Source organism: Aptenodytes forsteri, unplaced genomic scaffold, assembly GCF_000699145.1.
Source record: "Aptenodytes forsteri isolate BGI_AS27 unplaced genomic scaffold, ASM69914v1 Scaffold73, whole genome shotgun sequence".
Taxonomy (NCBI): domain Eukaryota; kingdom Metazoa; phylum Chordata; class Aves; order Sphenisciformes; family Spheniscidae; genus Aptenodytes; species Aptenodytes forsteri.
The window spans coordinates 3,283,216-3,306,664 of record NW_008796215.1 but is presented as its reverse complement, the minus strand read 5'-3'; the positions used below and the strand labels follow the sequence as shown (position 1 = coordinate 3,306,664).

Below are 23,449 nucleotides of genomic sequence, written 5' to 3'. Positions count from 1 at the left end.
CCTCTGGAAAGATTGAGCAATACAATGAACTGCTAAAGACTGATTTCTTATAATCTCTTATAAGATCCATCCTCTCCATATTCTGGCTCTGCTAGTTATTATTCTCTGTACTTGTTACAGCTGATGTTCAGGTTCAACATGGGTGGCTTGAACTCTTCATATTATTACAGATAAGGGTGTTTTTTCCTGTAGAATGGTAGTAAAACATCTCATCTCTACTGGAAATATTAATCCAATACATTCTAGGACTGCACTACTTTTTTTTCACAGCTTTGCTACACTGGTGGTTCCTTGTCACAGCACTGACTGAGGTGCACAGGTCTTTTGTAATTTCCAACTGCTAAACTCCCAGTTTAATTCTTGTTATTAGTCACTTTCTGCTGTTCCATTTCATTCAGTTTCTTTTACTACAGTCCTCCTCAGGTCATGCAGTTCTTATTGTATTAGGCTTGGATCTTCACCCGTTTTGACATTGTCTTCCAGTCTTGAGTTATTCAGCCATAACCTTATGCCACTTTAGCCATTAGTAGCAGATGTCTGCATTTTGCAACAAGGCCACTACTGAATGTATTAAATATGATATTTTTTTTCCAAAAAGCTTGGTAATAATTTCCTATGTTGAATCCTAGTCAAATGTTTTAATAAAATCCTAATTTCAGATGAGTCAGTCATCTCCTCAGAGAAAGCTGACCAGGATGAGCTATCCTTGTGAACATATTCAGGTTGGGTTTTTTTCTCTCATTGACCTCTGTGATTTGTATTACCTTTTCCTTCAAAACTTACTTGAAAACTGCCTATGTTTTTGAGGTGAGTCTATCAGTCTGTATTTTGTCTAAGTATAAGGAACAGGCAATATCTCTCAGACATGGTATTTGGGGAGTGTTTGCTGGTCCCTTGTCTATAGCAGTCAGTGATCCTCCAGAAGCCCTGTGGCAGAATAAATTTCATCTGACAGCAAGTGGAAGGTGCTGTCCCTTCATCAATGCTGCATCTATGCTTTACGGATCCTTTGAAGAAGACGGGGTGCTTTAGAGTCAACAAAGGAAATGGGAATGATCAGATGCCACAGAGTTACGGTATTTACCACCAGCTTTAATACTAGCTGGCAGAGGCTTGTGACCCAGAAGGGTCCTCTGGGATCACAGATGCTTACGCATTACTTGTGTCTTACATAAAACGTTGCTAAATGGCATTAATTATACCTAGTTTTCCTGTAATTAATAATTTCAAACATATAAAAATAAATTGAATAACAAACAGGCCTATTCATGCTCTGAACCTGCCTCCCACATCCAAGGGAAATGGATGCTATTCTCACACAGTGAAGCTGCATTAAAAACATCATCTTGGTCTTTCAAGATCCTTTGTTTAATTAGGTATCACAAGTGGCTTTTGCAGATTTTTTTTCTATAAGGGTAATGGTGTCATTGGCATTTTTCTAAATTTAATTTGCATGATTTAATCTGAATCTGGCCTTGAACAACATCCTCCTGAACTGGCAAAGGGGCTTCCGTAGGAAAGGTTCGGCATAGCTTCATCTCAGCCACTGACACCAAATCCAACTTCCTCACTCATCCTATGCCCAAGCTCTACAGGCAAGGCACAGGCATCTTCAGCTGTCATGACACAGGTCTCCGTGTCATACAGTAATCCACTACTAAGGAGAGAGGAAAAACTACTAAACACAGTAAGTGAGGAAATGGACAAACAACATGTACCCTAGACAGATTGTGCATTCAGTACATGAAAATTATACCTGCTTTACTGAGTTTTATTGGCATAAAGTAATAATGTGCTATTTGCAGGGCACAAAGTGTAGCTGAATCAAAATTCCTAGGGGAAAATTAAGATTTTTTAATTGATCTGACCTCTAATGCTGCACTAGTACATACCCTACATTCATTTTTATACAGTATTAATTCTCCCAGAGAATAACACTTGTGTTAGTATTTTTTCCATTTTCAACAAAGTCCTCTATAGGCCCTTCTGTGTTCCCAACTCTACCGTCTGAAGTGCTCATTACAAATTCTTGTAAAATACTAGTGCAAGTTATTTTCTGGATTTTGTGTTATCCTCCTACTTGTCTGATAAATTACTACGTGTTTTAGACCCATTACTCTTAGCAATTGTTATAGAATAATTAAGGAGCAAATAGCAAATGTTTAATTTGCCTGTACGCTCCTTGCCATCTCCAGCTTGTAATGTTTCAGCAGGGTTAGTCTGTGGGCTACTTTTCCTTAATATCGTCACTGGATATCACTGACACACAACTGAATTCAACAAGCACGACTTCTGCTTTTGAAAACTGGATATCTCTTGTCTTTTCCGGTTCTCTCTACAGTCAGCCGGCCTCTCCAGAAGCCTTTCGTTGCAACTCATTGTGAAATTCTTGTTGAAGAAATGAAGTAATGGCAATTGCAAGATGAAATCCTGTTGTTGATTCATGAGACAGGAGAGATGACTGGCATATTTCAGTTAATGGTAAAGCATCTCTAGTGTTGTGCAAGGCTGGAAGTTGCTGTTAAATGACCTGGAAAAGATGGTGAGCAGGAAGTGGGAAAATAATTAACATCTGAAAACAAATTTTTGAGATTAAGTAAAACATGTTAGTATGACAATTGCTACCCTCAAGTCTTTGATACAGTTGCAAGTTTTTACAGTTACCTATGCTATCATCAGTTAAAAAAAAGAATTCTTAAGCACATTAAGGACATGACAAAGTATTGGGTCCTGTGTTATTGTTTATTCCAATACTAAGTTTCCTGATATATAATTTTCTGTTTGTATCTTAATTAAAAAAAACCCCCAAGGTGTGTTGAAGCCCAGTGTAGAGAAACTGCTTTCTCAGCAAACTCCATATTTTTCTTAAAAACTACAATTAATGTGTTCTGTAAATGCACTTCACTCTCTCAGAGGATTCCTGCAGAGTTGAAATAATTATTTTTTTTCTTTTATTTGTCTGGTTGTCTGATCTTCAAATTTTGTCCCAGCCCTCATAATTCTCCCTTTTGATGATCTTTTACAATTTACACTCCTTTCCACTGACTTCCAGCAGAATATATTCCTATGCCTAAAAGAGGCCCGTGGGACTCACGTCACCTTGAAAGCTTAGCATTTGTCATACTTGTTTGTTGCTGTGTTGTTTCCTTTTCTTTTGGAAAATGTGAAATGCTGTTTTCCTAAGTAATTTCTACCATAATCTAAAGCTTTTGTCCTAACTTAGTGTCCTTTTGAACTCATTTTTTTAAAGCCTCCCTCCCTAAAACTGTACTGCAGTTCCCCTCAAAGCAAAACACCTCAGCTGGTTTTAAACACGTCCATGGTCTCCATCTCTAGCAGATAAATCTAGCATCTTGATAACACTAGAAGTGAGACTTACCTTTCAGTGTTTTGGTTTCTGATTAGCATCTAACTGCCTTAATCTCCAGCTGGATTTCCCTTTGGTGACTTTGTTGAGGTATTTTTGTCATAAGGCTACTTTTTCTAGCAAACCATGCTGAATTTGGGAATTCAAAGATGAAAGCAAAAATATGTTTCCAAAAATATAGTACTTCAAATATGTTGGGTTTTTTCTTTATACTCTGGGGTTGTCTATTTCTCTAAAAAGATAAATACATGTATATAAACACCCACAAAGTCTGGAAGCCAAATAAAGGCCCAGCTTCACCTTTTTTTAAAGATGAACCCTCAAGAAAGAAGGTTCATGCATTTTCAGGCCTTTATAATGCTGAAAATTTTAAAACTTTAATCACACAGGCATAGCTACTATACAGTCACTCTGCTGTTCAGCTCATGAAGGAAAGAGAATATGCTTTACAAGTGTAAGCTACCTTATATCAGATCTACATTAGAGAGTAATAACTAACCAATCTGCATCAAGAAAATATCACACCTAGACAAAATAGCTGTACTAATTGCAACAGAGACTTCAAGCGCTGGCTTAATTGTAGGAAGCCTTTGTACTGCTCACTTGCACTCAAACTCTAGTCTAGGACCAGGAGGAGCAAGGGGGTCTGTAGGAAACTCCTACCAGTCAGGGCTACGCCAAGCATTTCTGTTCATATAGAAAAGTCCCTTTCTTAAGAAAGTTGTAGGTGAGAAAGCAAAACTGGCCTTTTAAAAGCAAGCCAATATCAACAGGCACTTTTAGAAACATTTGGTTTTTTCTTTTTTTATAGGGGGGGCAAACAGTAACACCTATAGTTTAAGCCTCAGTTCAATAATTCTGTTACTTCTAAGGCTGAAATAAGGAAAAAAGCATATTTTTAGTCATGTTAAAAGTATATATATGGCCATTTCACTGAAACTTTATAGCATCTCCACCAATGGAGATTAGAAATTTGATAGGGAAATTACCCTTTCCCCTAAATGCAGCCTCCCTATATCTCAGTTTGTACATGCTCATTAGAGACTCAGTAGAGTCTGGTAACTTCCTCTCCAAAGATTTGGTATGTACTCAACATGCTCAAGCATAAGTTATCAGGACTAGGAAAAACAAACATGAAACTTTATAGCATCTCCACCAATGGAGATTAGAAATTTGATAGGGAAATTACCCTTTCCCCTAAATGCAGCCTCCCTATATCTCAGTTTGTACATGCTCATTAGAGACTCAGTAGAGTCTGGTAACTTCCTCTCCAAAGATTTGGTATGTACTCAACATGCTCAAGCATAAGTTATCAGGACTAGGACAAATAAACAAAAAAACCCAAACAAAAACCAACCAACCAACCAACCAAAAAAACCCCTATATGGATGAAACTTTCATTTCCTGTGCTGGAAATGATCCTTCTCTCCTCCCATGGTCCTCTTCATCTAGTAGTTGAATCAGCAAAAAAGGCTTTTTCTTCTTTTCAGAATGGCAACTCCTTAAAATGGAATGTAGGCAGAGCTTAATCAGCAAACAGTTTTAACCAAGGAAGCTTTTCAGAGGGTTAATGTGTATATCTGTGTCTATGTGTATGCATATATGCATACACACACACACATTTTCTCTTCAGCATGTACTCAGCCACTTAGCTCTGTTTGTTGATACTTTCATGAAGGGATCATTCCGGTTAACTAAAATCAAACTGAGCAGGGGGAGAATTGCATGGAAATCATGTTTTTATGTCAGCGGCATCACAGCTAGAAGTATATATGCATACACACACACACACATTTTCTCTTCAGCATGTACTCAGCCACTTAGCTCTGTTTGTTGATACTTTCATGAAGGGATCATTCCGGTTAACTAAAATCAAACTGAGCAGGGGGAGAATTGCACGGAAATCATGTTTTTATGTCAGCGGCATCACAGCTAGAAGTGAAAAAGACAAATCTCACCAACTAAAGAAGTGAGGCTGGAGGAACATTGCCCCATTCAGTAACTGAGCAGAGTAACCCAGTTAATCCTGGGTGACTGGGAAACCTGGTGTTTCCTAACTTGTAAATTTTGAGGGTTTTTCAAATGTTTTTATATAGATTTTCAGTGGAATTTGATAACAGTCGGTGACTGGAGCATAAATTGCCTACCATCCTAACACAGACTGTAGGGGATAGCATTGTTGCAAGAATGGGACAACCCAGTGTGATAAATGTATCTTTTCATTTTAAAGCTGCTGAGCGTTTTTGTGAAAATAATTTTAAATCAAACAAACCCTGCCTTTTGTTGGCTCAAGTGTAGACAGGATGGTGGAAACAGGGCTGCAAAGAATGGCCCTTCTGACAAAGGACATCCCCAGGATGCAGCTCTGTGGCAGACTTCAGCTCTGTGCCTCGCTGCCAGCATGCTGAGCACACTTTCCTAGGGCCGCTTCTGCATTGTGACTACCCTGGGTTCACTTGGTTAGTCCCTTCAGCAGCAGCAATATAGCTGAGGGGATTTTTCTTGAAACACACTGGGATACAGGTCTATGGAAATAGGACAAGCCCTGAGGAGCACCTCTTGGAGGTGTCCCTCAGTTGCAAGTTCTTCTTGATAATGGTCAATAATGGAGCCTGCCATGTGTCCAGGATGTGCCCTATGAGGCTGACACTGTCAACCTGACCTATCCAAATGAGTTTCAGCCTATTGCCCAACAGCATAAAGAGTTAAAACTAACCTTGTAATTCTCTGCAGGCACCAACCACAGAAGTTTTGGGAGGTTAGGTTTGGATTGGTTTGGGATTCCCTGTCCTTGGCATCAGGATGAGACCCTGACCAAGTCAGAGTTAGTGTGAAATGTTTCATCTTTTCTTTGCAGTGGGCGTGCCAAAAGATAATCAAAGAATCCCAAACTGTAAACTTTAGGTTTATTTAAAAACTAGGATAACAGAATCAGAAAAAGATAACTTTGTGAATAAAGAAAGCACAGAGGCAGAGTAAATAAACCACTTTAAATCAAACTTCCTCCCTTGTTAAAGATTTGCTTCTAAGCCGTCTTTGCTCCTTAGTCCTGTGACTTTCTGTGGCTTTCTGGGTTTGACGGACTTCATGTCCATCATCCACTGCCCCAGTGGCAGTGGCCTTAGGGCAGCTTCCCTGTTTCTGTCACCTGTTTTCTGATGCATAGCTGCTTGGATCTGGTGCTTGCTGAAGCCTCCAAATTCCCCCTAGGTCCAGTGTCTCCCAGGGAAGAGATATTTCCCTGCCCCTTGCCCTCAGTAGAGCCCACCTGATCAAAGGGCAGCAGCTGGAATATGAAAATAAAAGGGCAGCCCTCCTCCAGGCTGCTCCATAACACAATACAGAGCCCTCTCCCACCCCCTCCAGTAAACTGAGTACAAACAAATGGCCCCTCCAGCACAGCTTCCTTCGGAAATAATAGTTTAGATTCTGGTTGCTGCCATTGAGATTATTCTGTTACAGCTACGTATTCTTACTTTGTTCTTTGGTGTTTAAAGGTCAGTGGGGGAAATACAAATATATTTCAGAAGAGTCTTGATGAATGAGGGCAGTGAGAAGTATTGCTTGTCTGAGGGACATCAAAATGTGCTTTTAAGTCAGAATGAGAGAGTTTTCCCCATATGATTTCATTTTCACTACCCTTGGTCACAACATTCTGAGTAGAAATTCTTTGATTAAGCAAAACCTTTTTTTTTTCAGTGAGAAAGTATGACATCACTGTCACTGCATCAGGGAATTCACAGAGCTTTCTCCATCCTGCAGATGAAGGAGAGAGCCATGAATGGCACCATTTTAAGTAGGAATGATTCTGCCTCAAAGGACACGGTAAGAATAATAATCCTTGAGTCACAAAAGCCCCAGGGTCCCAAGAGCTGCTGAAGCACATTGGAAGAGCTTTGGTAATATTCACTGTTTGCTGGTCACATTTCTGCTCTACTGATACCACCTGTTTCTGGTGTTGGCTCTAACTTTTCTGTGCAGGAAAAACCTTCATGCATGATTTTCTCCTTTGATCATTATCCAAGAAAACCAGGACAGTCTGCTGTGTTGTCGTTCTCTGTAGGTCACTCTTACACTTCGCACCAGCTTCTTCACAGGTAACTGTGGTTTTGATTTGACTATTTTCTGTCCAGTTGAGCTATTATTGTGACTCTGTTTTTCAGGCTATGGTGGTCTCTACTGCTCTTCAACCTATGCCCTTCCCCAGCAGGGCTAAGTCTAAATCTGATATACTTTCCCTGACCTACACAGGACTAGTGGTGATTTTATTCGTAGAGCTGTGGTGTAGGATCATTTCTCTTTTGATGAATCACATTTTAGCCTCACAGGGTCTGGTATCCAGTATGTTTTTTTAACAGAGACAGTCTTTTACAAAGTAAGGTTTATACACACACACATTTGTCTTTGTCCTGTCAATCATATCTATGACACATGGCAATGAGTGTAGTTGCACTTTTCTACAGGATCCAAAATATAAATATGTGTTAACCTTCATTTGTGGCTGCAGGGAAGACGAATGCATAGCAAGGCTTTGAAGTGTCTCCTTGTGCACAAGTAGGACTGTGAATGTATGGATATATATGCATGTGTCTATGAGAGATAGGATCTGTTTGTGATCACACCTATCACTGAGGTTGGAGTCAATCACCTAACAGTGGCTGCCTGAAAGTCAGGCATCTGGTATGAGCAAGTCACCCAGACTCCTAATGTGTGAAAATGCAGGCTCCTCTAGAGGGGGATCCTTCCAGTCTCGGACAGCCATCTTGGGAAAGAATGTGCTAAGCTTGGCAAGGTGTCTAGAGGAAGCCTGTAAGAGTCCCTTTGACTAGATATTTAGGCAGCTAAAGATAAGTGAGACAAATCCCATCCATCATTCCTGCAGGAACCTGGGGATGACATTCCTGCCTGGACCTCTTGGTTTTAGCTCTCCTTCTGCCTTTCTGAAATACTTGCAGCTTTTTCACACATATTTTGCGTTGTTGAGGATCCACTGCAAGACGCAGTTTCTATTTTGCCATGTCCAATGACACTGCAGAAATAGTCAGTAAAGTCTCCTCTTATAGTAATCCTGAACAGGGAGAGAAAGTCAGATTTAGTTGCATTCCTGACCTAGCCGGGTGCAATGCAGTCAGTATCGCTTCCATGAAAGACAGTGGCACCTGGCCTTGCTGCTAAGCTATATTATTGTCAGTGGGATTAGAAGCTGCCTTGTTGGAGTCTCCCTCCCATTCCTTAATTTTCTTCCCCAGACCTCAGCAAAAGTATATGGGCTATGCTTTCCCATCCAGAGACCTTCCCCTTCTTTGGTAGCCTCCGTTCAATGGTGCTGACATCACACTTTCTCTTGTACCTGTCTGATATATCCTTTCTTTCCCCACTGAACTCCATCTAGTCAGATTCCTCCTTCCCCACCAGCACTACAGCTGTGTCCTCTCTTGCCATCCTGATGTGACATGCCTGTGTTCCCATGTGACTCATTTATGGGCTCCCTTTGACTTGTCACAGCGATGTGCTGAAGCACCTGAATCTCAAGGAATCAGGTTGCTACAAATTTCAGACCCTGATCGCACTTGTACCCCCTGTTGTTGGCTCTGGGTTTGGTTTTTTTTACTGTTTCCAGATGTCGCATCACAGTGACTTGCTGGAATAAGCTTACAAGTTTGTGCTATGTTCCACGTTGTTAATCCACTTCCACTTCTTCTCGCTCGTAGAGTATTTGAGACCAAGTAAGTAGTAATGACCACTTGATCGTGAAGTAAGATAATGCTAGAAAGGAAACAAACAATGATAATACATTAAAATTACTTTTTCTTCACCAGAGGTACACAGAGAGCTTAGTGCTAAATAGCCAACACAGAAAGAACAATGTGCATCCAGCCACACCATCTCTTTCCACAGCTTCAGAGGCTGAACTTTTCCATTTTTATTTAATCTCATCTCTCTTCCTGGGGCTTCTTAGGAATAGACTAAATAGAATAATACACCTGTGATACCACTAAAGCTATACATTGTAGTTAGCCAGGTGTGACTTGATACCTGGAGACACTTTTCTATTCTGATTGTGATGGGAAAGCCTTTTCAGTTTTTGTCAAAGCAATGGCTCTCACAAATAAGTGTCTGTTCGATCTGCTTGGTCTTGGTTTGTGTGCTAAATCCCTTTAAAACGTGTCACATAAGCAGAGAGTTTGCTCTTTCCCATGGGAGCATGCTTGGGGAGAGAAGCTTCCAGATGCAAGACTTCAAGAACCAAGATGCATCGTACTGTGAAGGTGTTTGCTACCATACAGACGTGCTTGATGTATACAGCTAGCAGTAGATTATAGTCCCCCCAAAGACATCTAACATGAGAAGACAAAAATGTAACCCATCAGCCATTTGGCATACAGGTCAAGCAACCCTAGAAGCATGGATTTAGATCTCACCAGTTCTTCCTCATTGTCAATGATCACCAGGTCTGAATTCATGTCAGTACATTCTTTACGGAGGGCGTTGAAGTCTTTTTTTTCCTGGATTTCAGAAAAGAAGTAGCATTTTTTCCCCTTTTTTTCCCAACTTGGGGGGCAGTCTGCAGGAGGGAAGAACAGGTGTGGAAAAATCCATGCTCACACTAACAAAAGGATCCCATTACAAAAGAAATGTAAGAAAGTAAGTTACAGCCAGAAAAGTACCTGTGTGGTCCTGCTTATAATTTTCACCAGACCACCAGGGATCTCTGCCAGTCTCTGTAACTAATACCAGCCCAAGAGTCACTAGGCATGAGTCAGAGAAGTAGAATCACAGATAACATTATCCACCCTTTTAAATCTTTGCTCACGAGATAAAGAGAAATGGTTAGGGCAAAAAGCACCTTTTGGTTTTCAAAAGTCTTATTTGCCTGCTGCAAAATATGGCAATAGTGATGCTACTCAAAGAAAGAACATTTCTTTCCATTGCCAGGTAGGGTACCAGGAGGAACAGAGAATGAGACCTGGAAAGGGTGATATGATTCAGGGAGACAGGGACTGCGTGATATAATTTTTTTGGTTATCCAGTAGCTCCTAAACAGAAAAAGGGAATTGCACTTAGTTAAAATGCTAAGAATGGAGGGGTATTTGAAAAGCAGTACGTGCACATTGATCCATAATGCTCACTACAATGCTGTGATACCAAAGGGACTGTTACATTCATGTCCATTCACCTACCCACAGGCTCCTCTGCACTAGCATGAGAGGAGTAAATCAGTTGTTCTTCTTTCTGAAACAGTAATGCAGTGCTGACTAAGCATTACTTTTAAAGAAGATGAAAATGTGAAATGTCTCTGGCCTTGAGAGCTCATCCTATGAGTGTACAGTATAAGGTTGTTTATTCCTGAAATGTCAGACTTTTTGTTTGTTTGTTTTTCTTCTGAGCAAAATCTGTAATAACCCCCCCTTAGAAGGCAATCTGACAGGCTTCTGGAAACTGTCTTTTGAATGACAGAGGATTACCTACCTAGTGCCTCTTCATAGGTGGTGGAGAATGATTTTGAGTCACGTGGGCTGCTTGCAGTTGGATGGTCTGGAAATAAAAACACAATTTCTGCTTTGAACGGCTGACCATTTTGCCATACACTGTTGGAGCTGTTCTGGACCTCTTTGACCCCCACCATCACCCCACGCAGAATGCCTACTCCTCACTTTTTTGCTCCTCCATTGAAAAAAACCCCACCTGTAGTACCATACTATGGAGCAGATTTCCGAAGAGCCTAACTCTGAAACTTAACAAAAAATGCTCCGCACATTTTCAGAGTAGAGGTAAATGTGGTGTATAGTATACGTGTAATTATAGCAATAAGAGATAAGAGCCGTCTTTGACAGGTCGGTGCTCAAGCCAATCTGTTCTTGGTTAAGCGTGCTCCCACACAGCTTGGAGCTGTGGTCACTGTCTGCTCCTACCCCAAAACAACTGGGGTGAGATATTCAGGCAGAGCACACCTGTGCCCCAGCTGGAAGCTGGTCTAACAGTGTTGCTCCCCCGGATTAAAATGAGACAACAGCATTCATTTTGGGTTTTAAAGCAGATACCCAGGCTGAAATAGCCTTGATTTTCCTTTCTTCTGACACAGTGTTTGTGAGGGATTTGTGCTCCACAGGAGGCTTCTGATTCCCAGAAAAAGGCACCATGGAGGGAGGCTTACAAATTTATTTTTGTTGTCTGATGACTAGCTAGACTGCATGAATTTATCACAGAGAAAAAGGAAAAAAAGAGTTTTGAGAGGGTGAAGAAAGTAGCTGAGGCCTCAGGTGAAATAAACTTATGCTTAGTTTACTAGAGAAGCTCATGTGATTTTTATGTATTTTTCATGTCTTCTCAGGGCTTTGGTTTTATAATTTTAGAAACTCCCTCAAGAGTTTAGATTTTGTTGAAAGTATGGAGTTCAGGGATCACTCACAGCTAACAGGCTAAAGGAGGATTGTGTTGTTCCAGCTGGCTCTCTGTAGCAGTTAGAAAATCTTGATATTCTCCCAGCTTCTCTGCTCAGGAAACCTCAGCTTTAAAGACACAGTTGCCGGTGCCATGAATGGGTATTATTAGTTCAACTGACTGGGAGTTACTAAATTGTCTATAACAAAGTTTAAGGAGGCATTTTTGAGGTTATTTGGAGTTGAACAATGGAGGGATGAATAATAACAGTAAAGAAACATTAAACTAAAAATTGTAGGGGTAGAATTCTTATACTTGAAACCAGAATCAATAAATTCCTTTTAAAAAAGAATATATAAAATGAGAAAAAGATTGAATTAAAGAAAGTTCTAAGAAACTTGTACCAGAACAGCATGGAGCATGAAAGAACTAACATCTCTGCAGACTTCATACTACAGGCAAATGATAAAAGAATATTAAAGGAAGAACTTACTAACATCTCTGCAGACTTCATACTACAGCCAAATGATAAAAGAATATTAAAGGAAGAAGTTACAGTATTAAAGGAAGAGTTTACAAGCTCAAAAATAAGATGAGGGAAAAGAAGTGGAGTGGCAGTTAGATCAGGTGACACCTAATCTCTTCTGGACATCGACAACTGGTAGTGAAAGGATGGATTACTAGCCCAAAGCATCCAAACTACAACTATCAACAAGGAAGGTGGCAATCCTGAGCTCTTACTTTCCTTGGGGTAGAACCACTTCCCTAGTACCTATGCATCCTTGCAGATGCAAGACCTTACAGTGCAGTGGGAATGATACCTTGGACGGGGTTCAGCCCACCAAAATGTTGTCATAACTATGCTGACAAGAAGTAACTATTGGGTTTGGGAGATGAGAGGCTCTGTTACAGAGAATCCATTTTTGCCTTGTACCCACCTCTGGCAAAAATAGGTTATTTTATCATAAATGTAGCATCTCTTCTTCCAATACATTCTCTGTAGCCAAATTTTTATTGACAAAAATCCTGAGGAACATTTGTGCCCTGATTGAATATCTTGTTCCAATAAGATATTCAGTTTTCAGAGAATGCTGCAGAAGTTAATTATTTCCTCAAGAAACAAAGAATACTGACAAGGCAAAGGTTTTCAGGAAAGGGAATACCTTTCACTAGACACACTTTTGCCTGTTGTGAGAAACAACCTGGCCAGCCTTTAACATGTGGGGATTTTTTCTACCAACTCCATCTCAGAGAGTTCTTCATAGCCAAAATGAAGCAACTTTTAGCCCTATGACAGTCATAAAAAGAATATAGATTTTTTTTTGGCTGGCAACTACAAATACCCCTAATGGCTGAAATATCCCCTCAACTGCTACATTAAATGATTCGGTAGAATATTCAACATTGAAATAATTAACAAATATACGCTTGTCTTATACAACATGTCACTTCTCCCCACATATCTGTCCAGAAGGATTTCAAGGACCAACAGAGACTTCAAACTGAGCAGTGACATAAATGAATCTCAATTTTAGTACAAAGGATTAATCGGCTCCTTCTGTAAGCCTAGAGCCAGACAGCGAGTGATGAAAGGAGGTAAGTATGAACTAACAGTACTATTTTGGGAAATTATTATACTTGCTTTCCCAGAAAACAGAGCCCCTGGACCAAGTTCCTCTGTTCTGTAATTTTGCTCAGGGTTCCCAGCATCTGAAGGAACCTAGGATTTTCTGTACTGTCCTCTCTTTCTTTATAGCATTACCTCTAATAAATAGCATTTTAAATAATACCTTACAGAGTCTGAGTGCTTTTTTTTTTACTGAGATCATAATGAGCTGGCATCTCCTAGTGCAAAACAGTTGTCAAACTACTCTTTTACAAATTGCTGAAGTATGAATTGTAAAAACCACTATAGACTTCAAAAACACACTGCCTAGGAAGTCCTACTAATTTACATTTCTTTCCTGATAGCAAGCAAGAACTAGACTTTTGGAGTTGTGAGAAAAACTTTTCACTTTAGCACCTAAAACCAAATGCTGGCAATGTATAATACTGTTTTTACATTTATAATTCAAAGATCAGAGTTGATCAATAAAAGTCTAATTTTGCAGGGACTAAATTGTATGATTTGCCCTGTTCCTTTTAGGGATTAACTTCCAATATTTTGGTGTAGGAGAAGTTGAGTTTTAGATATCACTATTAAAAAAAAAAAAAAAAACAAGGAAAGATGCATGTCTGAACATTTGAAAAAAAGGTTCTTAAAGCTCTGGGATATAGAATTACATCCAAGCCTGTATACAGAGACACACATGATAAAGTATGCATTATATTTTATGGAGTATTAAAACAGATAATCATGATGGAAATAATGAAGTTAAAGCTGAGGGGGGAAGAGGGGGAAAGAGAATTTACTCTTCAGAAAAAGTTATCAAAAACATAATAGGAACAAATATAAGAACCATTTCATTCTAGAAGATGAAGAAGCTGGGTTTTACATATACCCTGAACCTGTGGATGGAAGCCTGCAGAATTACTTGTAAAGATACCCTGAAGTCCTTAATATATAATAGTACCAAATACTGGTACTGAAACTACCTAACAAACATAATTTTAAAGCATTTATTTCTGTGAAAAATTAGAAATGAATGCATACTGGTATGCATTACAAAAATGAACACCACCCCACTTGTTCTCCTACTGGATGGAAATCAATTTACATAAACCCACATAAACGGTGGGTCAAGATTTTCTCCTGGAGTATTGTCACCTTTAACTCTGAAATCTGCCTGACAGATTCAGACAGCAGCATTACTGAAAAGAGTTCAAAGGCACTGAAACCTAACAAAGCAACAATGTGTTATTTTCTAATTGGAGCAACTTAACACTGTGAATTTTATGGTGCTTTAGTCATATGCTAATTGAAAACATCAAGGCTTTTTTTGCCTTTTACTGAATCCCTAGAGCAACAGGGAAAAATAAAACAGAAAAATCAGTTGGAAATCGTATGTTTTTTCATGCATATATGCATTTATATGCATAAATCTTGAGGCTGGATATCAGCTTCTGGTTTCAGAAAAGAGCAAAATTTAATTCATATGAAGGAGCATTTGAAACAAAGTCAGACCTGCCTGTTCTTGGAAGACCAGCTCATGAACTGCAGGGCCAATTTTTTACTTACCAGCAGTTAAATATTCTGTCAAGAAAAAAGAAAATAATATGACACTACCATAAAAATCACAAAAATTTCTGGTCAGGTTCCACTGAGTAAAATTATTGCCATTTTCATGAACAGAAATGGAAAATGCCTTCTGGCCTGCAGAGCTCTTGTATGATGGAGCAATATCAAGAGATGACAGTTTAGTTCATTTAAACAAGCTGTTTGTCAACAACAGTATATTTGGCAAAACAAAACCGTATGGAAAACTCATATAAAATTAAAACTTAGAAATAAAACAGTCAAAATGGTAACAGTTTTCATTTGGAGTACAAGTGAAAACTGCATGCTATTGAAATTAAAAACTAATTTGATTTAGTCTCTCAAGTTTGATCTAGATCTCAAGTTTCTTAGGAGTATTTTTTCAGTTCACTGAGGCAGTACTGAACCCAACAAAGTAACTAACTGAAGCCAGACCTGAATCAAAGTCTAATGACCCCTCATTCAACTCCTGATTTAAAGCTCTGTTAAATGCTGGTAGTTTCACCTTGCAATGTTGTGTTGTTTTGTTTGTTTGTTTGTTTTTTTTAATTTTGCCCTTCCTGTGGTATTTTACATTTTATAAAGGTCAGAGCACTATCAGACATCTGTCCTTTACTCTTTACCTCAAAAAAAGAAAAAACAATTACCTCCCCCAACCTTATTTTTTAAGTTCTATGGATCAAAAATTTTGTCATGTTCACAAAGAGCAAAGAATGTCTCCATGTGCACCTCTGAGTAGGTGGCAAACTCTGGGACTTGAGTGTGATTGATTGTGGAAACCTCTTAAGCTTGCTCAACTATCAAAGGATGAAAAGAAACAAGCAACCACATCTGAAATCTTAAAATGATTCCTTGAAAATATTCAAAGGAAAGTACCACATGGCTCTATTAAAATTTGTTTTTTTCTAATGGAGGTAAGAATGCTTTATTTCTAAAAAAAAAAACAAACAACTTTTTGTGTAGTTCAAAGATTGTTATGAACTCAGTGATATATATGCAGAGAGACCTAGTACTAGGCTCTTATTCGAGTAAAGCGCAAACAAATTCCTTTAAGTTGTGACTTAGCTACCTCTTTCAAATGAGCTTTTATTCATAGTTAAAAAAAGATTTTTGGAGTTATGGACATCTTGATATGATACAAGATCATCTCCTTGAAATATGCTCATGGATTGCAATCATATTACTTATAGGTATTATCTAATCTTTACTTGTTTCTTCAATATTTGTAAGATCATCTACTTGAAATATGCTCATGGATTGCAATCATATTACTTATAGGTATTATCTAATCTTTACTTGTTTCTTCAAAATATTTGTATAATAAATTCTTTATTGTTTGAACATTGTCAGGTTTTGTAATTGGGTTTTGGCTTTTTTTTCTTTTGGAATTTTAAGCTTTCAAACCACTCAACTCTTTTATGGATTTCTTCTTACAGCCACGGTTGGCTAAAAACTACTACTACTACTACTACTGTGCCTTCAAACTAGCCTTCTGTTCTTAGTGGTTTTGGATGCCATGACTTAGATGTCAGTCAGTGGGTGAGAGTCACAAATTAATTGCAGTTATTACATTTTTAGCAGGACTTACTTACACATGAGTATCAGACACACCGCTAAGACCAGTAGGAGGGTTATCACAGCAACCAATATAGCGACACGTGTTCTGGAGCAAAAGCTTTTACCTGCAGATAGACAGCAAAAATAAAGATTAGGGAACGACTGGGAAAGGAACCCTTCGTCTTCATTCAAAGATGCCCTTTTCAGGCTTGAGACAGACAACTCATTTTGAGTTAGGCAAAGCCGTTCAGTGCTGTCCCCTCTGATGTTTGTTCTTCTTGTGATAGATACATTGTGGACACTTTTTTTTTTTCCATGGCAGACATTCAACCTGAACCCTTCTGCCCTTGCCTGGAATACTTTGTTAAATTCTGCTGCACTTGATACTAATCGAGTTAAGTGCTTACTGGGATCCTTATCTGCCCTCTGAAAATACTATGGAAGCAAAACCCAGCCAACTACCAGGTAAAGGTCCTGCCATGTTATACACCCTAACAAAGCAAATTTTTCAGAGGAGTTGAACTGTATCCTCTTTCTGTTTTGACTGTTGTTTATGGACTTTTGTTCAGGATTTACTTCAGGGGGATCCTTTCAGTATTCTTTAGTCTGCTAACTTAGTGGATACTGGCCGGGTGCTATAGAGCACAAGCAGGTCCAAGAGGGGACAAATAATAAGTTCAGTGGCTGACTGGACTCATCAGACACTGAATTAAAAGGTAAAGGAGAGCTTTCCAGCTCTTCCTGCTTCGCATATCTGCTAGAGTATTTACTTACCCCTTCTGCTATCTTTGAAGTTTATGGTGTCTGTGTGACAACTAGGATCTGAAAACCAAACTGAGGTTTTTGCTGCTCTTACCCCTGCTCTGTAAAGTAAACAGTTTTAGATAAATGAGGAAGCCATCCTGAATCTTCATCCTAACTGCAGTCAATATCTGGTCTGTTCTGTTTGGTAACCGCATTTTCACACCTACTTGTGCATTACTATTTGAATTACTGAAATGCTAAGAAGCTGTCATACTTAATATAGTATTAAACTAGACTGATTTTAAATCAGTCTTTGAAAGAAGAAGGCACACAAGAAGAACTCTGTGCTGTCAAGTTTTCTGCCTGAGGAGGTTTGGTCAGGAAACGGTTGCACCCTGAAAACATGTTGATTGCACTAATCAACAAATCTATTTGATAGGTGCAAGCTACCTACTGATACACTGGTCCATGTGGTTACCAACAAGACTGGGAAGGGCAGAGAGAAGTTTTAGTGGCAAAATGGAAGCTTGTAGGAAGGAAGTTGGTGACCAGGAATCCTAAGGTGGCAATTCCAGAAATGGTCCCAGTACCCTATGCAGGACTGGAGGGAGAAATGAAAAGGCAGCATTTTAGCACCTGGCTGAGAAGATGGGGTAAGGATCCAGATTTCTGATTCTTCAGGAATTTGGGACACATCTGGTGCAGTGTGTCCAAACACTCTGGAGGAACAGATTTCATCTTAACTATAAGGGAGTCAAGCTGCTGGACGTGACATCTAGAAGGTTTTAAGTAACTTTTAAAATTAATAAGAGCAAACTGGCAGGGGCTGAAGTTTGTAAGTATCTCTTAAAATGAGGAAAGGGAAGCTGACATGGGCTAAAGAGCAGTGTAGGGTGATATTACCATTATGTGTGACTTCAAAAACACTGTGTCCTCAGGAAAAGTAAAGATCAGAGTGTCGAAATAGTCAAGCAGAAAATGCAAAACTGTCTGTCATTTAAATAAAGCGTTAAGAAGCAAACTACAGCTATGGCACACCTGCTGCTACACATATACTGGAAGTCTGAAAAAAAAGATGGGAAGACCTGGAATGTCCCACCCTAGACTAAAATACTCAGATGTCAGGTACCTGAAAATGGGTGGCTTCTGCCAGCTGCGATACCCTCAGGTATCAGATAACTGCACAGACCTGGAAGATGTTACACAGGACCTCCAAGAATCTGTGGCCTTCTAGATTTGCATATGGAAGCCAGACTGAATGTCCTGATGCTTCCCAGATGGCTCTGGACACCTGTGGTTAGGCAACTGAACAGCATCCCAATATGCTATGTATATGGGGAAGTGGTTAAAAGGAAGAGAGCCATCATAGTACTAGACTACATAAGGAAAAATAGAGTGCTAATGGGTAAAAGAGGGGAACTACAGGAAGCTTATTAAGAAGAAGCTAAAAAGGGCTGCTAAGAGAGAATTAAATCCATACAGGCAGACTATATATTATTGAAGTATAGCATCCTGGCAACGCATGGCCAATACAATGCACTTACTAAGAATGATCTGGGAACAGGTAAAAGGAAGGTGACACAGCTATTAGAAACAGACTGTTAACTTTCCAAAGCTGTAGACATCAAATGAAGAAGAAAGAAGAAAATAGAAAGTATCACAAACCCTGGGAGATCAAAGATTATATATAAGAAAAACCAATTAGACAGAAAAGAACTTGAGAAGAAGACTTCAAACACATGTTTTCAAGCACATGTATTTCCAACACACTGTGTCTTCAAACACATCAAGAGAAGGTATGTTGCTGGAGATCTGTAGGCCAGTGGATTGTAGGCTATCCAGGAAGCATTCAGAAGATAAGGCCGTAGTAGAGAAGCTAAATTAATCCCTCGTATCAGGGTTGACTGAGTAAGAACTGGGTAGATCTTCCATTTCAGGGCAGTTCCTTGTGTGAGGAGCCACATGAACTGGAAAACCTATGGCCCAAATAAAAAAATTGACATAGTAACAAATTTCAAGAGACATTAGGTGTGAGATAGCTGGATTCCTAGTGCCGTTTTGTAATCCCACTCTGAAAGCTATCTTTGCACCCAGGGACTAGAAGGTAACAGACCTAATGTGAATTAAAAATGGAAAATAAAAAAATTCTAGAGGAGATCTGTGAACTTCAGGTCTGCTGTCCTGACCACACAGTCACAGAACCTTTTAGGTTGGAAGTGACCTTTTCAGATCACCTAGTCCATCTTCCCTGCTCAAGCGGCGTCGGCTAGAGCAGGCTGTCTAGGACCATGCACAGTCAGGTTTTGAATATCTCCTAGGAGGAAGACTCTACAACCTCGCACATTAGCAATTATTCAGAAGGGAAATGAACAAAAACCAGGGATGTTTTGTCTGCCACATGGTTTTATAAATCCATAATTCACCTCTACCTTCAGTGGTGCATGCAGTTCTACTACCCCTATTTCAAAAATCATATAGGAAAATGTTCAGAGAAGGGAAGCAGTAAATGATGGTGTAGATTAGAATTCTGCAGTATGGAAAAGAGATGACAAAGAAGAGGCTATGTCAGAGTTATATAAAATCTTGAGTGTCATGGAGACCTTGGATAGGGTTTGGCTACTTACTGTCTCCTTCAGGGAACATCGGCTGAAGCTAATAGAAGGCCAGCTCAGAGTAAAAAAATGCAGCTGGTTCTTTGTGTGATGTCAAAAAGAACTGTGGATCCCCTCTTCAAAGGATGTTATAGAAATCAGGGCTGTGTATAGAACCAAGAGGAGATTGGGCAAGTTTGTAGAAAAGAAATCCACTGAGAGTATGTAAATAGAAATAAATCTGTCTCAGGAAGTCCCTGAGTAGATGCATGCATGAGTAAGTGTTACAGGAAGGTATCATATATGTCTACCCTCTTCTTATTAATCTCTAGCTGTTCAAGTATATCCACTGTTATAGCCCACTGGAGGCTGGGCTAGGTGGTTTATTGGTCTGGCCCAAAATATCCTTGTGTTCCTATGCCAGTGAAGCCAACAAGTGTTTAGTTGCATATAACTCAACACATCAACTGCCCCCTGCTCTGGCTATATAAAGCAGACAACTGTATCTTCCTGCCTCCCATACGGTTTTATATCACTGCATTTCTAGAAAATAAGGAACAGACTCCTCTCCTCTCATTGTTTAAATTCATATCATTCTAGCCAACAGCTAAAAACTCACCAGATGATGTGTAGCTAGCTGCAGCATTTGTGTCTAGGGATTGCACTTTCACTTCTGCATATGTAGAACCTAAAACCAGGCAAAAATAACAGAGAACAGAGAAAGTTGAGAAACAATTTAAATAGAACAAAAATGACTGAAATGATGAGAAATGCTAAACACATGACAGCAGCTGATTTATATGACTGTGTTTAACTATGCCCAGATAGTATTTTTTCCCATTGCATTCACATCTTAGAGGACTTGCTATAAGCAGAAACAGATCTGATTTATCTTCAGTGCAGACAATAACAGAGGAGACATGGGCACATGCACATGCATTTTAAATCTAAACAGAAGTGGAGAAAAAAGTCTAAGGTTGTCTGATTGTCTTATTCAATTCACATCCATATGTGAGTGGTGAGAATGGCTACAATATTGAAGCAAACCTGAAAACTGCAAATCATGCTAATTTTGAAGGGGTTACTAGTTAATGCTCAGATGGTGAGAAAAGTGAAAACTATTCTAATGTCCGCAGACAATAAATACAAATGAGCATGGCAGAAAGCACGTGGGGAAGGAAGGGCAAGGACACATAAAAAGGGGGTAGAAAGTAAGAAATATGATGTTGCAATTTTATACAAAATTCAAAGTCATCCTGATATACAGCACTGAGCCCCTTTGTTTCTATCACCACACAGAGTTAATGTCTTCTATGAGTTTAAGTGCATTCTTCTGGCTTATGGAATTAATTTCATTCCTTTGTGAACACTGCATTTGATCCAGGGAATGCACTATCAAAGAGAAAATAGCAACCTGGAGGAAAAAGAAAAGAAGACAGAAGCCAGTGTTTGAGCTCTTTTCTGTAAGATATGCGCAATCATTGGGAAATACCGTGCATAAATTAAGTGAACACATAGAAGAAAAGAGTTGATAGGGGTTTTCCAGAAAGGCACAAGCAAGGAAACATAAAAATACTATAAAAACTGTGTAAAAGCTGTAAGTAGGAGTACATGGATTAAATTGTAAGGAAAATTGAACTTTTAATCAAGTGGCATCTATTGTGCGTGCCTGTCAATTTAGCCATGAAGTAATCTGTTGAAAGAGGTGATAGAAACACTGTTTCTTGGGGCATCAGAAACTCCAGCCATCTGAAAATAGATGCCAAGGGATCACACTTTATGCAAAAGAAAAGCACAGGATGGCAAGAAATAGAAACTACTATTTCTGTCAAAGAGATAGTAAGGTTAAAAAGAAAGGGAAGAAAAAAGAAAGTGAAACACAGAGATAAAGCGTATGAAGTCTGTTATTTTAGGATGTAATTTTATGGAGATGTAGCAAAACCAGTGCAAAAGTTTATGTAATAATTCTTAGTGCATTAAAGAAAGATGGATTTTAAGTTAGAATTTTGCAATTTCATTTATATTAAATCAAAATAAATCTGTCCATGAAACATTTTATGCTTGATTTATTAAACAAGTAAATTGTACAGACAAAGCCAGGAGGAAAAAACCCTGAAGCAATGCCTACTATACTCAGCAAGCAGAAACAGGCTACGCACGAGACTGCTTTGAACAACAGAAACATTAGGCACTCAATCTCCTGATTGGTTTGCTGCAGGAATCAGAGTCTGCTGCATGAGAACACGCCTGGTTCAGAAACAATTGACATTCAGCTGTGGAATAATTGCCAAAATTGATACAAACTACTCAATATCACACAAGAAACTCCCCCTCACGTTTGCACCTTAATAGATGAAAAGTAGACCTTATAACAGTCCCCTTTATTTTGGTAAAAAAATTACGTGGACACCCCACCTGTGCATTTTTCATAGCTCTGCCCCCCATATTTCCTTCGTCCTCTTTGGGGCTTTGGTGCTCCACGGCACTCTTTCAATATGTATGGTAGGGAGGCTGAAGAATACAAAGAAAGCTCAGTGCAGACCGATTGACCTACCTTGGACATCAGTGACCTTCTGTAGCCTGGGGCTGGTTGATTCAGTCCAGTTCAAGTCAGTATAAATGAGATTTTCTGACATTCTTTCTCCCCCTTCTCCTTTTTTTCCCTCACTGCTTTTTTTAAAATGGTACTCTAGACTGAGGACGACTTATAGCTTCCTCTCATCTCTAATCTTCAGGAGGAAGTTCTTGCCTCTTTTTGTAATACCGAAACTCATAATGAGAAGGGAAGCCCACTTCTAATTGATCTTTTGATAGTAGCGTGTTAAATGTAAGATTGTAGCCTTGAAGAACTTCCAGCATTAGTAGTGTTTTGAATTTCCAAATCTTGACACCCTGTCCCCTCCCCACCTTGTATTTTGAAAAGACAAGCTTTATTACATGAGATGGAAAGAAGGAAAGTCCAGAGATTCGGAAGTCAGCCCCGGGAAGCAGAGTGAAGTTCTCAGGGTGGACCCACTGCACATCACGGGGACCAGCCCTGCGGAGTCCAGAAGGCAGTGCTCTCAAAAGCAGACATCCGAAAGCATGATACATTTGCCCCTGATCCATAGAGAAATGTACTCAATGCTGCTGAAATAGGACCCTACCACACTTCGGGGCTCTGCCATGTGTCTGCAGCTCTTCTAAACCAGAACAAGGCTGACTTGCTGTATCCTGAGGAATGTGGGTTTTGTGCAGCTCAGAAACATGTTCTTCCCCTCTGTAGGCACCTTCTGATGGCAAATGGGGATTCATAAAGTGGGATTGGTACAGCCTGTTTCGGGAAGGGCAAGGAGTGCTTAATATGCAAAGGCAGCAGCTAGAATAGGTTAGTCTAAACAAGACAAGCCCTAGGCTTTCCAAGCTTTTAATTCCCGCATGCCTAATGCTTTCGCAGAGCAGGAGGTGGTAGCTATGTTGACAATGTGCTGTGAATCATTGTTAAAGGAAATAGCTCATAGCAGCATTTGCCAATTGAAAAAGCCAGATTCCATTTTTGCGCTGATGGCAGATGTAATCTGCCAGGAGAAGCCTGATCACCTAGCCTGACCTGCTGGTTGACAGGAGGCTCAA

General features: G+C 39.5%; 1 protein-coding gene across 1 annotated transcript; it reads right to left on the bottom strand.

The window, feature by feature from the left end:
• Positions 1 to 8,011: 8,011 nt before the first annotated feature.
• On the bottom strand, positions 8,012 to 22,473 carry LOC109279731 (C-type lectin domain family 5 member A-like). The gene is given in 8 exon segments (XM_019474443.1): positions 8,012 to 8,161; positions 8,267 to 8,435; positions 9,024 to 9,133; positions 9,790 to 9,932; positions 10,838 to 10,903; positions 16,538 to 16,627; positions 20,457 to 20,525; positions 22,392 to 22,473. Coding segments are annotated over 8 exon segments (879 nt in total).
• Between the last annotated feature and the right edge of the window lie 976 nt (positions 22,474 to 23,449).